This window comes from Rosa chinensis, chromosome 2 (assembly GCF_002994745.2).
Source record: "Rosa chinensis cultivar Old Blush chromosome 2, RchiOBHm-V2, whole genome shotgun sequence".
In the NCBI taxonomy this organism is placed as follows: Eukaryota; Viridiplantae; Streptophyta; class Magnoliopsida; order Rosales; family Rosaceae; genus Rosa; species Rosa chinensis.
The window spans coordinates 11,115,915-11,132,408 of NC_037089.1; the positions used below are offsets into that span (position 1 = coordinate 11,115,915).

The 16,494-nt window shown below is 37.4% G+C and overlaps 1 protein-coding gene and 1 long non-coding RNA gene across 2 annotated transcripts; one reads left to right on the forward strand and one right to left on the reverse strand.

Annotated features, from left to right (window-relative positions):
• The first annotated feature begins 11,275 nt into the window (after positions 1-11,275).
• Positions 11,276-13,702, forward strand: LOC112189740 (F-box protein At4g35930). The gene is made up of 5 exons (XM_024329087.2): positions 11,276-11,538; positions 11,627-12,180; positions 12,717-12,791; positions 12,883-12,992; positions 13,082-13,702. Exons 2-5 carry the CDS (start codon positions 11,734-11,736, stop codon positions 13,341-13,343), a joined length of 894 nt encoding a protein of 297 aa, XP_024184855.1. The 5' UTR covers positions 11,276-11,538; positions 11,627-11,733; the 3' UTR covers positions 13,344-13,702.
• A 182-nt stretch (positions 13,703-13,884) lies between these two features.
• On the reverse strand, positions 13,885-15,396 carry LOC121051142. Its single transcript, XR_005805249.1, has 4 exons — positions 14,788-15,396; positions 14,476-14,703; positions 14,100-14,362; positions 13,885-14,026 (listed from the first exon to the last, which is right to left on the reverse strand). It is a non-coding gene; the product is annotated as an uncharacterized LOC121051142 (long non-coding RNA).
• Positions 15,397-16,494: the final 1,098 nt, after the last annotated feature.

The window sequence follows — 16,494 nt, forward strand, 5'->3', positions numbered from 1 at the left end:
ATATGACAATTTTGTGATAATATGCTGGTTGATATTTGATTTGCTTCATCATTACACTATATTAGAGAGATTTATACATCAAGAACCTTTTCTCTGATAGAGATTTAGGAAAATCTTAATTTGGGTCCATTCTTATTTTATGTGGTGTATATTCATTATACAGTTTGGCAAATTCTGACTCAACTTCTTTTTCTTTTTTTTTGGAAACGTTGTCTCAACTTCTTAATATTCCTTAAGTTTTAATTTTTTAAAATTATTCATCCGATTGTTTTTGCCAATCTTTGTCACAAATTTATAACGAATCAAAGATAAAATCCAACTAAAAGACCGACCGACCGACCACCCTTTCCCTCCTAATAAATACCTAAAGAATACCCGTGCTAGTCGGAAGCGATCCAGAAGGCCGCCGCTACTTCATGCTGCAAAACTGTAGGTTTCGACCTCATGGGGAATGTATTTAATTAGAAATACTTTATAGTTTATACCAACAAAAGCCACCTAACGGCCAACTATTAATCCAATGAATCTTGATCACGGGTGTCAATTATCACTATAAGACGTAGCACGCCCTATGAGCCTAATCCCCATAAATAGAAGTGCCTACACCAATTGAACTTGAGTCAATAACACAACAATATTAAACCTCAAATTGAGTATCTTAAACCCCGAGTCCCTTTGTTTATCACAAAACCCCTATGCTCATCTTACACATGTATAATTTATACCCATTTCAATATGGCTGAATGGTGTGCGTGTGAAATGGTGGAACAAAAATTAGGTACTAATTAAAAGAATAAGGACCAATAGTGTTAGTGTGGATTTGTTGGGACCAATATCTCCATTATTAAACAAATTGGGTGCTGTCTTCCTAAGTTTAAGAACATGAAAATGATGCATATAATATTAACCATGTACTTTTTTAGTAAACAGGTGAACTTAAAACTGGCTAAAAGTATGTATTTCATAGAAAAAAAAAAGGTGCAGAAAAGGCTGGCCTGCGCAAGATTACAGGCTGTGTGGACTCAACTAATATGAGTCTCTGGTACCCAAAAATTGTATGTATTTTCAATTCTCTTCCTTTTGCCTTTTGGGATTGTGTAGTTTTCTGGGGTATATACAAAAAGTATGAACCCTTTTGAGTGCCTGAGTGGTGTGAGTGTGTCCCAAATTGCTTGTAGGTTTGTGGAGGAAGAAGGTGGTTGCCATCGGAGAGGGTAGACTAAGCTAGCTAGGCATAGCTTCCATTGACCTTCATGGAATAGCACTAGCTATCATTGTCTTTGTGTTTGGTCATCCACGAAGCATGAACATTGCAAGAGAAAACCATTATGAAGATCTTTAAAGTTGGAATTGTTTGATATTTCAATTATACCTGTGTTTCGAGTTTACTCTTATGTATAAAACTATATTGTTGTATTTGAAATATTATTCAAAACTTTTTTCAACATAAATTATGAATACTAATACGGATAGATATGTGATTCATATCCTAACCACTCCCCTCGGATCCAACTACACGTTGATGGTGGGTTAAATCTTACAATTTTCAGAAAAGTGCCAGTGAGATAAAGAATTGGCCGGCAATGAAATAATTAGGTTGTAATGGCAACAAGGTAAATTCATAATAATGAATACAACATACTTTTTACAATTGTAATTATATGTTTTGGAGTAAAAATACCTCTAACATTTACGGCCCAAAAGGTGTCTATTAAGCATTTGTTTTAGTTCCCATCAAACAACTAATCATTTTCGTGCAAGGGCTCGGTTACAAAAATTAACAAAACATTGAATTGTTATTGATATTAAAAAAACTCTTATAGAATTCTATTTCGTTATAAGTGTGAATTCAAAATTGTTAAACTGATAAACAGTATCATCTTAACCTAGTAAATAAAATACAATATAGATGAAGAATCTTTGTACTGTCTTCATTTAACTTTTACAGATCTTCCCATATCTTTGTAATTGGGAAGATAAATTCTTACATAGGGGCTGCCGCACAGCCACGTGCTGCAGCCCTCTAATCATTAAAAAAAAAAAAAAATCATATTTTCTGAAATTGCCCCTGGTTTTTAATGTAAAATACTAAAAATACCCTCTCTATTTGAGCACTGATTGGGTCCCCGCACTGCCACATTGTGCCGGTGCCGTATGAAAGTCTCTCTCTTGAATATTTGGGAAGGGTTTAAAAACCCGAAAGAAAATAAGAGAAAGGAGCTGGCGCTGTTGGGACTAGGTTGTCATTTGTCAACTCGTGATTACCAACGGATATGTGACCCATTAAAATGAATGATTAGAGTAACATGCCCCCAATTACTACCACATACCAACTTAGTCCTTTTCTGTTCTAGAAAACTATGTGCCAATTCCTAATGGTAAAAGAACCATTTCAACATAGAAAAGGTGACCAATTCAACTAACTTTTTTTCCCCACTCATTGAACATTACGTGCCCTAAGAGCAATGGCCAAAAGAAACATGCTTTGACAGAGGCCTTTTTGGGTGCGTACCTAAAAATCGATAGGATGGAGTTGTCAATGGCTAGCTATATTTGTTTGCACTCATTGAGGCTAAACCCACTTTTGGGTGGTCATTATCATAGCCCATGCATTGTTGTGGGCATCATTTGTCTCGCAAGTTATGTAAATCCAGTTTATTTGTAGCAGCTTAAGGATTCTGTTTCAATCTTTAGACTTGTTTTTTTTTTAACAAAAACACGTATTAAAGCCAAATATTGCCCTTAAAGCAATGAACAAGTCGCAACTAAAATCGGGGCCAAAGATAAAGAGTAATGGGACTATGATGTTGAAAGCATAAATTTCATATGGGGTATTTGAAGGGGAGTGGATCCTCTCCTGAGTTCAGTTTTTACCTGAGCTTTCTAAGCTTTTCTCTAGATAATGACAAGTGGCTCTAATGGATCCAATGGTCTACAATGTCAGTTTATCCTTCTCTTTTTTCTGATAGAGGGATTAGCATTGTCTATCTGCTTGACTGCCTCAGTCAATCAATAGGATCAATCTCTCTTTTGGGTCTAGCTCTTTGATCTCCGATCTTGAAGAATTAGAATCATTTTCTGAGTTCATGTCTGTTTGAGATCTGGTGGAGAATTGGATCAATTCAAGAGGGTTGAATTGGGTTTTATGGATTTGAAGAACTGGCCTTTTAGATGAGATAAAGTATATTTCTTTGATCGAGTATGCTGTCTTTTTGTTTGATCTTTATCTCTTATACTATCTTGGGAAGCTTGCACAATTGGATGAAATAAGGTATTTTCTCTCTCCTTCCTATACTGCTGCATTCGTTAAATCCAATACTGGACATGATACAATTGATAGTCAAGGATAGGTTCTTTAAGCTTCCACAAAAAAAATGCAATTTCCGAGCATTTTGAACACCATAGTCGAGGCCCTTTCGTTTAACCGCTGCCAAGTACAGCTTTCCGGTGACCACGTTGACGCTCGAGCTCGGGTAGTGGAGGTGTGGATTGTGGTGTTGTTCTCTCTCATTGGCCTCGGTGGTCCTTGGGTGGGTTGCGAATCGGAGCTCCGGGTTTTGAATTGAGAGCATTCTATTGCTCGCGTGGCTCTGTTCTAGTGTTCTTGATCACTTGGATCCAGAGAAGTATAGATCCTTGTTCCATCCAGTAAGCAAAATAAAGGAAGAATATTTCATTAATTTGATATAATTATCCAATTTGTAGTTAACCAATTTGTGGTTATCTAAATTGGTGCAAAAGAAATGAAGAGAAGCAAAACTGAGAGAGAGAGAGAGAGAGAGAGAGAGAGAGAGAGAGAGAGAGAGAGAGAGAGAGAGAGAAGAAGAAGAAGAAGAAAAACTGAGAGCGGGAGAGAATTGCAGTGTGAAAGAAGTACAGGAGAGAGAAAGAAATAAAATATATAAAGAAAAGCCAAGTTTGTTGTAGGCCATCGGATTTCGGTATAGCCACGTGTCTTAATCGAAATAAAAGCTTAGGAAGCTCAGCTAAAAATCATGCTTAGGAGAGGATCTGCTCCCTATTTGAAGTCTCTAACTACAATTTGTAAAACTACGTGTCACGGACTCACACCACTTATATTAAAATTATATTTATATAAAAAGATTATGTATTTTTATTTTATATCGATGCATATAATTCACGTATCGGTGTCCAAACATTAAATGTATTTTGTGTTACTTAGAACTCATAGTGAAAATGTGTGTATCGTGTCAAACTCAGAAGTTCATGTAGCGTCAAATACCATAAAAAATTATTTTTAAAGGATAAATAGATTGAGATGAAGCGGCAATTGATTAGCGTTGAACTCTAGTGCGCCAACTTCGTGTCGTGGTGATGAGCATGTATAAAAAACTTGCCTCCGGCCCATACATAAAACAAAGAAGAAATCCAATAAGTCTAATGAAATGTCATAGTAGCACCCACTAGTCACTATCTACATTCCATTTGGAATCTCATTCAACTTGGAACTTGATGGTGGTGCAATTCATTCAAGAGGCCTTCCTTCAGAGTTCAACCCCATAAAAATCACAATTGCTTTATCCGCATGTTCAAGATAATGATGATTTGGGATGGACTTGCGGGCGAAAGGTTTCATTCATTGCTTGTCGGAGAAGCCATCATGCTATTACGATAATCATGATAAACATTCCTGGTTGACGTAGGTTTTATAAATATCCATTAATTGTTGGAATCATAGTGTCATTTATACTCGTGGGGCTAATATGGATAACATCAATAATTGCTAATGGTATCCTAAAAAAATAAAATTGTGTGATAGGCCTATTAGCTCAGTCGGTTAGAGCATCGCCACGGTCGCAGGTTCAAGATGTGCCATCTCATGTTTTAAATCTTATGGTTTGTAATGTTATCACTTGCGACTCTTGTCACTTTGACCTCCATTGCTGCTAATTTTTCACATTTGGCCTCATTTGGTTCACAGAAGGGAAATCAATTCCCTTGTCTTTTCCATGGGGAAGGGAAACTAAAGTCCCTGTTAGGTTTCATTTCCTCTGTTTGGTAAAGTAGCAAAATTATTCAGGAAATACCATTTGATTTCCCTTCCGGTGTTTGGTTGGTGCAGGAAAGGAAAATAAAAATATATCAATGTTTCAATAATACCCTTGTATTTTAAAATAAAAACAACATCATAAAAATTCAAAAGTACACCAATTTTTTTATGCAAGAGATGGTATTGTTGTCCAAAATTTTTGTAACAAATGCTAGGAAATGGGAAGGGAAAATCAATCTCATGGGGTCTGAGTGGAATGATTATCCCCCTACTTTCCCCTCTATCAAGAAAGTATTTCCAGAGTTTGTGGTTACCAAACAAAGGAAAGTAATGACTTTCCTTTCCTGAGTGACTGAGTCCTCAATTCTGTGAACCAAACGAGACTTTGGTATGCAATTGATAGAAGAATGATAATGGAGAAGTTTGTGGTTCACCGAAAATCACAAGGGTTTTAGGTTCACCCGGTCAATAATTTTTGTCTCCATTTAATTTGCGGTTAATAGAAGAAAAATGATGAAGAAGTTTGTGGTTCACTAAATATCATTAGGATTTATGTTGACCCAATCCTTCTAATGGAAAGGGAAATGAATTCAGCAAATTAATGTATCCCGCACTTAAAAAAATGATCTAAATTAACCAAATTGACCCATTTTCAATTTACCCCTATTAATGTCTAAAGCATGCAACACTGGCTGGGTGGCTGCATCCTCTCAAATTTGGACGCCGAGATCGCCCAAACTGAGCAGTAATCAACCATATAGGTATTATTATCCATGTTCTTCACCCTCTTCTCCATCAGCCCAACATCCTCCTTCCCATTCTCTCTATTCGCCCAATTCCCAAAGATTGCTCTTGCTAACAAATTATAATTGAGACTTCCAAAGTCAGCTTTCTTAAACTTGAATCATGAATCATCTCCAAACAAACCATGTTTCTTAGCAAAACCAAATTGCATGAGAAACCAAAGCCCCAATATTCCAAACCAACGCCCGTATCAAAGTTCTATATATCATCTGCAAATGAACTTTGCATGTTTTTTGAAGACTGAAAAAAGATTTTCTCCTTTTCCACGATGAAAGGAGAATTGCTGAAAGACTGAAAGTGCGTGGATAACATCAGAGTAAAAGGAAGAAAATCAAAGAGTAAAAAGAAAACCTCCTCTGCAGCATAATCGAGGAAGCCGGGGGTGCTTTTACGACTTCTTTTGTTCAATAAAGGGTCAAAGTTGAAAATAAAAATATAATTTTCAATTGCTGGGTGTATTTTAGATTCATTTAGCAACACCCATCGAAAGCCTGGGTTTGGGTCCAGCTTTGGGCTGAATAAGTGGACTTGGTCCAGCTTTGGGCTCATTAAGTGGTCTCGGTCAAAGATAAGTGGAGTGAAAAGTGGTCTTGTCAAACTCTTTGGACTGAAAAGTGGATCCGGCCTACATGTCTTTATTTTCCATTTACTTCTTCATTTTACGATATTGGTCAAGTGTAATTACTGTGTTTTTTTTTTTTGGAGAAATTATTGCGTTCAAACTCAATTATAAGTTTGTAACCGACACTAAGACAATTTCATTACTATTTGCATTGCTTGTCAAAGAGATCTGAATTCTCTCATAGTTTTTCTGTGTTATTTTTCTGTGTTATATTCAATATAAAAATTGTTGAAGGTTATCACGAAAAAAGTTTGAATGTAAGTGAGGCTAACATTTTAATAAGACAAGCTTCGTAAGGTATTTAAAGAATATTTTTTAACAAATTACTATGTAATTTTTAGAAAATGTTCACAATTACTTTTCTGTTAAATATTAACTAGCATTTCTCCACACATGCTCTGCACGTGCAAATAAATTTTTTTCTTCTTCAGAAAATAAAAAAGAAAAGATAATGGAAGAAGACGGTTATTGCAGAGAGAAGTTAGTGAGAGAGAAAAGTGGGTTGTGGGATTTATTTTGTTTATTTTTATTAATAAAAATATAATTTGTAATTATCGTAATAGCCCTTGTGATTTAATTAATTCTCAAATTATTTTAATCTCTTAAGGTCATTTCTGTCAAAATGTTTGATTTTGGCTAACAAAATATTTTCTCTTAATAATGGTATAGATAGTATTAACCTTTCAAAAAAAAAAAAATTAATAGTATTAAACTATCAACCGATCTCAATTTTCTAGCAAAGCAAACCATGTGCCTAATAGAATCTTAATATTTTGTCTATGAAATTTGAGATGCTAAGCCAAATGGTTCATGGCGGATTAGGTCAAATATCAAATTAGGCTATTACATTAGCAACAGAACATGACACTACTTGCAAAGTTACAAATTGAATTTTTTTGTTAGTGTGTTATAGACACTTGTGTTTGTGCAATGACTTAGTAGTCATGACAGGACTCACCCCGGATTTCACCCCGAAATCCGAAGTGGCCCTGCGGGGCCCACCTTATAAGAAATTCTACCAAAAAATTTAACAGAACTTCCCCTAAAAGTAGGCTACCCAAAACCTGTAGGAAAACATTTACACTTCTAAATCAACCCATCCTTATCCTCCTGGAGCCACCTGCACCCCAAAACACAACTCCAATTTCACAACTAACAGTCTCAACCCACAATACAAGATTAATTTCACAGGTTATCAGAGTAATACTATTCCATTAAGTAACAAAGAACACAGAAATAGAATGAGTACGCGGAAGCAATGCTGTTGGCTATACCTCGAGTCCTCGACTCCATGTACGCCCGACCTCATCTAATTTCGCATGCAAACTGGGCATTTGAAAACTAAGGGCCCAGGGAAAAGTACGTAAAAATGTTAGTGTCAGTGGACAAAAATAAACAAATTAAAAAGAAAAAGATTTCATACTTTCACACGTTTATTTCTTTAAAAACCCGATGCATGCCGCAATAAGAAAACACATTTAGCTTTAAAACCGAGAATTTCAAAACGATACACTGACTAGCCTCGTTAGTCACAACATTTGAAAATTATAATGAAAAACAGAAATCTCGTTTCTCAAGAAAAGAAATAAGACCAGCCCCGCTGGCTACAGTGAAAATCGGACTAGACCCCGCTAGCCCAGCAATAATACAATGAGTAGGGGAAGATGATAGCCATACGAATGAGCCTTCCAGGCTCGGGTGATAGCCTCCCAGGCTAAAGTACTCTCATTACTCCCGTAATATACCCTTACGCCACTAAGTGTAGCGATAGGATACTGGGCTTCAGAATTACTGTCACAGAAACAGTAACCAGCGCCACAAAGACGGAGGGCTTCGGTGATCCCATCACCTTGCCACAAAGGCGGAAGATCAAAGCTAGCAATGATAAGTCACCCAAAGTATGGCAAAAGAAATCCGAAAACCAAGTAAATTCATTAATACATAAGGCTTCCCCATCTCTTGCAAATGAATTTCCAACGACGTGTCCCACACGTCAGGAGTATCTCAAATCAATAGCAGAACGGCGAAATCAAACAAAATCATAATTCTCAACCCGAGATCATTACTAAAGCATTCCCAATGCCAAAACCAAAGATCGAATAAATAAACAAGAATTAATTCCATCAAAATCCCATTTCGAAAATCTTTCAGAAATCTCAAATCGACGAATAGAAACATAATATAAATAGCATAATTCCGGAAATCACCTCAGAAATAATTCGTCGAAAATCATGCTTTCAAATAAAAGCCATATATCGGAGATACTTATCGAAAGCTCAAAATCCATTTTCGAATCATAATTGAAAATAATGCATAAATAATCTCCGACAATAAATCATATTTCCGAACTTAAATCATAAATCCCAAATCCGAGCATAATAAGTTCATATCTGAAACTCATGAAAAATCAATGTCAAATTATAATCCAAGACAAAATATCATGCTCGATAAATAAAACGATAATTAAATAAACCAATAATTTACTTAAAAACAAAAGTCCACTCACAATACTATTCCGACGATCACGCATTCGAGTTCCGTCATCGAGCAATAGCTCGGTACGTCATCCTGTACATGATTATATTCCGTGAATAATTATTCAACAATTTAATACGATTCCTAAAATCAATTCCTCATAATTACATCTCCCATTCTCCTCGGATTCAGCCCAAATTATACCACTAATACCAATTCGTTAATTTAAAGGTTCCAAGGCAAAACTGAGAGATATCCGACGGTCGGATTCTCGTAATTCGATAATCGAAACCCTAAACTTCATAAATTCATGATTAATTCCAAGTTTCTCCAAAAATTACCAAACTTCACATACAAGCTCTACACAATTTATAGGATTTCATGGGCTAAAAAACCGGAATTAAAACACTGCCCTACACGCCTCCACGCGCCACCCACAGTGGCGGTGCTTGGGGCTCACGCGCCGGTGGCCACCACCTCCAATGGTCACCAAATTTCGGCAGCGCCACCTACTCATCAGACCCAACATTTTTTATGTTCACAACATTTTCCAATTTTTACCTCAAAAAGCTCCAATTTGGCCGTTGAACACGAGCCCAGAAAACCCAAGAACCCAAGAATCGGGTTCTCCTTGATTCTCCTTCTACACTGCAAATCGTGGCTCAAGGCTAGGGGCAAAACGAACCTTGGCAAAAACCGTGCCTTCGACAGTGGTTTGGTGGCCGAAAACGGTCGGAATCGCCGGAAATCGACGAAACCTCCGTTCGGCTACAGTAAACTTCGCGGCTCAATTCCGAGCTCCTTTGGCCTAGCCACCGCAAAACACCACCCCAGGCATGACAAAGAGGAGGAGGCGAGCCTGCCGGTGCCCGGATTCCGTCGTGGGGTGGCCGGAAACGGAAGAATTCGCCGGTGGAAGAAAACGAGTAGAAGGGGAAGGAAATCGGGGAAGAAGAGAGAGAAAATTCGGTAGATTTCCGAAAATGAAAATCTACCACAGTAACTCAACTATTTATAGAAAGTTATCGTGAAAAGTAACCATGAACAGTAACTTTAATCTTTCGCTTATAACTTTCGCATATGAACTCCGATTTTAGCGTACCACATATGCACGCGCTCGATTTAACGTCCTCTACAACTTTCATGAAAGAAGTTTTCTCAAATTTTGGCCCGATCAAAAAGTCAACTTTTAAGGCCATTAAAAAAAACCGAATTAGGGTAAAAAGTGAAAGTAGTTGTCGTTTACCGTCCAAATGACTAATAAACGGGTAAGTGAAGATACGAGATGTTACAAGTCATATGACTGTATTGAGTATATTTGGGACTTACTTGTGTTTATGCTTATGAGGGCTTGTCCATGATACGTTAAGTAGACTAATTCAATTTAAAGGCAGACCGACTCCATACAACGATTGACTAATTTTTTTTTTTGACAAGAAATAATTGATTAATGTGTTAAATCAGTTTAATACATGGATAGAGTAGACTGATTTAACACATTAGTCAATTATTTATTGTCGAAAAAAAAAGTTATTCAATTATTGTATAGAATTGATCTGCCTTTAAATTGAATTAGTCTACTTAATTCAATATTGGGACATTGGGTGATGTACCGTATAACTTTTATGCTTCCAAACACAAAGAAAGTGCTTATCAAGCGCTTCTAATTCTCTCACACGTAATCTCTCAGACCGGTCCAAACTCACTTATGATTCTGTCCCATACTAGTCAAAGGCTACCAATTTAATATTTGAAAAAATTTGAAAGTTCAATTGACTACATTACCCTCGTCACATCAGCCCATAGAAGCGCCACTCACGCGTGGTTAATGCTGACATAAAGGGTCGATTCTGTACTTTCAGGGGCATTCAATCCCCATCATGCGATGGGCCTGATAAAGCCATAGCCCACCCACTCTCCCACCTCTCACAACACCCGAGATACCAAAAGTACCCCCCCTTCACACATTCCAAGATTCCCCAAACCACCCTCCCAACCCCTTCCCCCCACTTGGTTACCACTCAACCCATCATCACCAGGGGCAAAATCGACCACCCACAATCATTTTCCCCTTCCCTCTCAAACACGTGAATATTTTATTATTCCCTCCAAACATTTAAAATAAATAAAATTAAAAAAATCCAAATATGGGAACCACGCAATCTCCGCCATCCGATAAGGACCAGTGACCCAAGCAGTAAAGTCACCGCAGTAAATTATGGACCAACCAAATCCCGCCACGTACCCCCAGCTCGGATTATTAATGTAAATCACAGTTTTTCTACGGTTTTTTGTTTTTGTCTTTTAGCGACTGTTAAACTTTGGCGGGCAAATCGTATCAATTTCAAAACAAAAAGGGGGGTAAGCGAAGAAAACCCTAGCGGCCCCATTTCCCTTTCTCCTCCTCCTCGCTTCGTTTTCGCTCTGCTCCCCCATTTTTATTTATTTATTATTTATATTATTTTTTTTGGTTTTTCTCTCAAATTTTGAGGCTGTGTTGCTCTCGTGTGTCTCTGATTTTCGATTCGATTTTGATTCTAGAGCTAGGGTTTCGGCGGAGTTGGCGATTTCCTCTGGTGATTTTGGCTACAGAGGTGGAATTGGAGCGATCTGTAACCCTGGAAAGGTAAGGACTGAACTTCGTGTTTACATTTGATGCGCAAGATTTGATTTTGATTTCAGTACTGAAGGCAGATTCGAACTTTTTGTTTCAGGTTTAGATGATAGTTGGCTAGGTTTTGTGATTGGAAAGCGAAATTGGGCATGAGAATTGGGGATTTTGGGAGATTAATTTAGGGTTGAATAAAAAAAAAAGGGGAAAATGGGGAAGGTTTCACCGAAAGAGAGGGGTTTGAAGAATTCGAAGCAGAAGAAGGGTTCCAGGGGTTCAGGGAACAAGTATCTGAAGCCCGGTGCTCTTGCTCAGCTAAAGTACAGCAAGGCCAGTTCTGCTAAGCCGTGTACTGATCTGGGGAGGAAGCGAGTGGCTGTAGTGGAGACGAAGAAGGATGATGTTGATTTGGGGATTGAAGATAGGGCTAGCCCTTTGATGCCGTCGCCTGTGAATTTGGTTAAGCAGAGTAGTTTGTTGAAAACGCCGGTAAATTCGGTTAAGCAGAGTAGTTTGCTTAAAACACCGAGGACCCCTTTGATGCTGTCTCCTGTGGATTTCGTTAGGCAGAATAGTCTGATGAAAACACCAATGACCCCCAGAATGGAAGATTGTGAGTCGGAGTCCAGGCTTGAGTCGCTTCCCATGGATTTACTGGTATCCTATATTTGACTTCCTCGTTTGTCTGCTTTATAGTTTTCATTTACTTTCTTTGTTTGTTGTATTTTGTTTCTGGTATATATGCGGATCTCGAATCATTGTGTTCATTTTGGGAATGTTTTGTATGTTTCGCCACTTATTCAATCTGGGCTGTAGTTAAGGCAATACAATTGATAGAACATTATGCTTAAGGATTAAAGATTATAGGGACAATACGGGATAACTTGAGAGTTGGATGTCGTTGCATCAGATGATTCATCATCTGGTTTCTTTGATTTTAATGAGTGATAACTTTGCACAAAGAACAATTTTTATCTGAGTTCTGAATACTTGTGCAGAGTTTTCCTTGGTTGATTTTCTTGTCTTGTAGTGTGTTGGTGAGATAAACATGCTTTTATCTCCATTAGATATGTTTGAACTATTGATTTCCTTTAAAATTTGAGAGCCTGAAAAAATATCTCACCTGTTTCTCATTTGATATAATATGTTTTCTTCCTGTACTGATACTGATTCATCTTTTTTATAAATTGGAGGTTAAATTATTGTGTCACCTGCACCATGACCAACTGAAGCCGGTGTTTCATGTTTCTCAAAGAATTAGGAAAGCTGTGAGTTTCTTTCTCTCTGTATCATATCCATTTTGGTTGCTTTTCTAATCTGAAGATAAATGACCTTCCATATTAATATTACTGGCAACAGGTTATACTTGCAAGGCAGTATCACTTTAATTATACAACTCCAGATCGCTCTCGACAGGAGATGTTGAGAACAATGACGCCCCACCCCACTGAACACTGGCCTTTCAAAAGGTTGATATTTCAAACGAACAGTTTTATTGCTCTCTACCCAACTATTAGCTTTGCTCTTCATTACATTATGTTTTAAATGGTCTTTGCAGCAAGGGAGATGGCAAGGGTACATGGATACGAAGCCCGCATACTCCAAAAGCACCAAGACATGGTCCCAGGCCACCATCTCGCCTCAAAGTTTCAGAAATGCGGCAGGTTGCTGCAGTTCTCTTTCAGGAGTCAAATTTCCCTTCTAGATGCATGGTGCCATCTGCCTTACCAAAGCCCCTGTGCAAATCTTTGGCTTCCAATAGAGTTTTGTTCTATGAGGAAGAGTTATGTCAGGCTGTGGCTCAGAATAAGCTTCTTTAAGCTCGTCATTGCCTAGTGTATCTGTATGTATATAGTTTGCTTCCATTATCTATATAGGTGGCATGGTCAGGTTAGGAAGTATGACGTTTTGTAGCTTTGCTGGGGAAGATTTAGGAGATATGGAACCCTCATATATTTGAATTAGGAGGCAAAAGAAATCAGATCATGGTTGCGGGAATAATGTTTTAAAACTGGTTACCTGTATATTTCCTATATATGTTTTGAAACAATGGCTAGTTGCTGTCTTAGCAAATAGCAATATCTACTTCAGTGTCTGTACTGAAGTCGATCTTAGTAGCAACAGTAGTTGTCAGATGTAAACGGCTTGAATTTTTAATATTATTTCCTTTTCAGAAGTCTTTGCTTTCTCCATGAAATAATAGTTGATGATATTATGAGCTAGAAAAGAGCACACATGGAAATTTCTTATTGTTGGTATCTGACAAATTCTTGAACAAACACAACCAACTCAAACCAAAAGCAATATGAGGATTTCGTATAACTTCTATGATTCTTCAGATAGTTCAGAAAAATTTGTTAACTTGCTTTAATATTGCAGAGGTCAGGATCCTGTAAGCTGTTTCTGTGGGATGAAAGCCATCCCAGAATATGTAGTTGGAAGCATCATTGCAAGTACCTGGAGTGTATTTGTTGCACAGGGCCTTTATCTACCACTTCAAATCCTGAATCAATAAATCATTTCAGCGGACTACTTTACTACAGTTGAAGATAGAATGAAAATGCAGCTGAGATTACCATATTGAGCAGGGTCTTGGATCATCGAAAGCAAAGGGTTATATATATCAACGTAAATGAGTTTTGCTTCTTGAAGTCTCTTATTGAGGGAATCTATAAGGGGGAAGAGCTTTGTGTTGAAGGGGATTGCTGCTTGGTTCTCAGTCTCGTAGCAGGCTCTCTTTGTACCTCCATTGAGTGTTCTCTGTGCTGGCACACATGACACACCCAATTGGCGGCATACTTAGTACTCCAATCACTCTTGCTCCCAGTACATAAAGTTCCTGTAATTTCTCCCACATCAACTAACATAAGGAGTATGTAGGGTACAATATTACACTTCAAATCCATAATACTCTAAATCAGTTGGACAGTGCTAATATTTGTTGAATAGTACCTGAAGGAAATTTGAAGCTGATTCAAGCAGGAGATTTGATAAGCTGGAGTATCATAGTGACCACTCCTCGGTGGTGTAGAATAATAATTAATTGCTAGGTCATTGCTTCCTTGAAAGAACGAATAAGCTTTCTGACAGTAGAGTGGCTGTTTCATCCCCAACTGCTGCGTTTATCTGGCTTTTGTATTCTTTGAATAAGTCTAATTGATCTGATAAGGACAGGATAGACTGATACATAGAATGAAGAGAAACCAAGGTTGTATGATACGATACGATATGTTGTACATAATAAAAATTAGGATAAATTATTACCGTGATATTTGCTTTGAACAAGTTTAGTTGATACTTTTGCTTCTTCTACAGGTGATCGGCTTTTACGTCCTTTATAAGCATCTCCACAAGCACAGCTTCAGCTCAATCATTGGGTTACAAAACAATAAATAATGAAGTTTGTGGTAGCTGTTAGATTAGAGTTAGAATTAATATAACGTAGGGTAATGTAGCTTGGCGTTGGAAGATAATTCCACATAACTTTTCTGCCAAAAAATCCCACTACTTTGAGTCACATTTACACAATTAATACTGAATGAACCAAAGGGAAGCACATTGATGAGAGAGTCTATCAAAAGCTTAACCATAACACGTGGCCTAGTGGTTGAGCGTCTAGGTTGGGAATCTTCTAATCCGCGTTCGATTCATGAAGCTGTTAATTCTTGACAAGACCTCCAAATGCGGATTAATTCTTGGCTGAAAATTTTGAGATACCGGAGAACACGGTAAAAAAAAAAGAAAAAGAAAAAAAAAAGGGCTATCAAAAGCTTAACACCAAAATGTTATATATATCACATGCATTCTACTTCTTTGATAATGAATGATAGACATCATGTTAAACACACACTTTATGCAATAGGCCTTTTTTGATGAAACTCTACACCTGTTATTCATGAAGGTAGTTAATTAGTGTGGCAAATTAGATAACAGCTATCTCAAGCCAGTCTTAAAAACGCACATGTTAGAGGCAAGTCATGTCTTCTTGCAAGTGTACACAAGCAGTACTACTGAGGCACAAGCAGTACTACTGAGGCAACTGCAAAGAAACACCTTTTTTTAGGATGATGAAAAATTCATTAATGGGCAAAGCCCTAACATACCAAAGGCAAAGCCCAGGCTCGATAACAGATGATAAAATTAAGGAAAGTGCTTGTTCACCATATTGAGCAGTAAAACCTTGAAAGCAGCTATGATCACCATATTGAGCATGCATGGTTTTCGGATCAGGGAAAGTGGGGATTATAGATGTCAAAGGAGTTATAGATGATACACATTCTCGGTAAGCCTCCACAGTATTATCTGTGATGTATTACACCAAAGACTTGGTAGTCCTAAGAAGCACCGATACGGGTACGAGTATCCGGATACGGTACGGTCGGATCCATGGATACGGCAAATCTTAAATGTAATTGGGTCAGGGTACGGGAAGGATACGTCAATAAAATAAATATTGTTGAAAGATGTCGACATAATGTGTGTCTCCTCAAATTTGGGTTTAGAGTTGTAATAGGAAAGTGTTCTAGGTATTCAATTGTATTCGGATTCTATTACCTTTTGTGTATCTTGTAACTCCCTATAGAGGGCTGTCAATGGGTCGTGTCGGGTTGGGTTCATGTCGGGTCAAGGTATTTGTCGTGTTGCAAGAGACAAACCCAAACCCAACCCATTTAATAATCGTGTCAAAAATTTAAACCCAAACCCAAACCCAACCTAATAATAAACGGTTTACTCGTTTCCAACCCGCTTAACCCATTTAATAAATAGGACGTGTAGTGTTAGACAAAATGTCCCATTTAAAGGTTAACAATACGATCCATTTAACTAAAAAAATGCATAAATTGATTAAATTTGCTAAAAACTCCACAAGACGAAAAATATAAATAATTATATATAATTCATAAATAATTAAATCCAATAATTATAAAGCAAAATATTTGAAATTGTTTAATCCTATGATCAAATACTCCC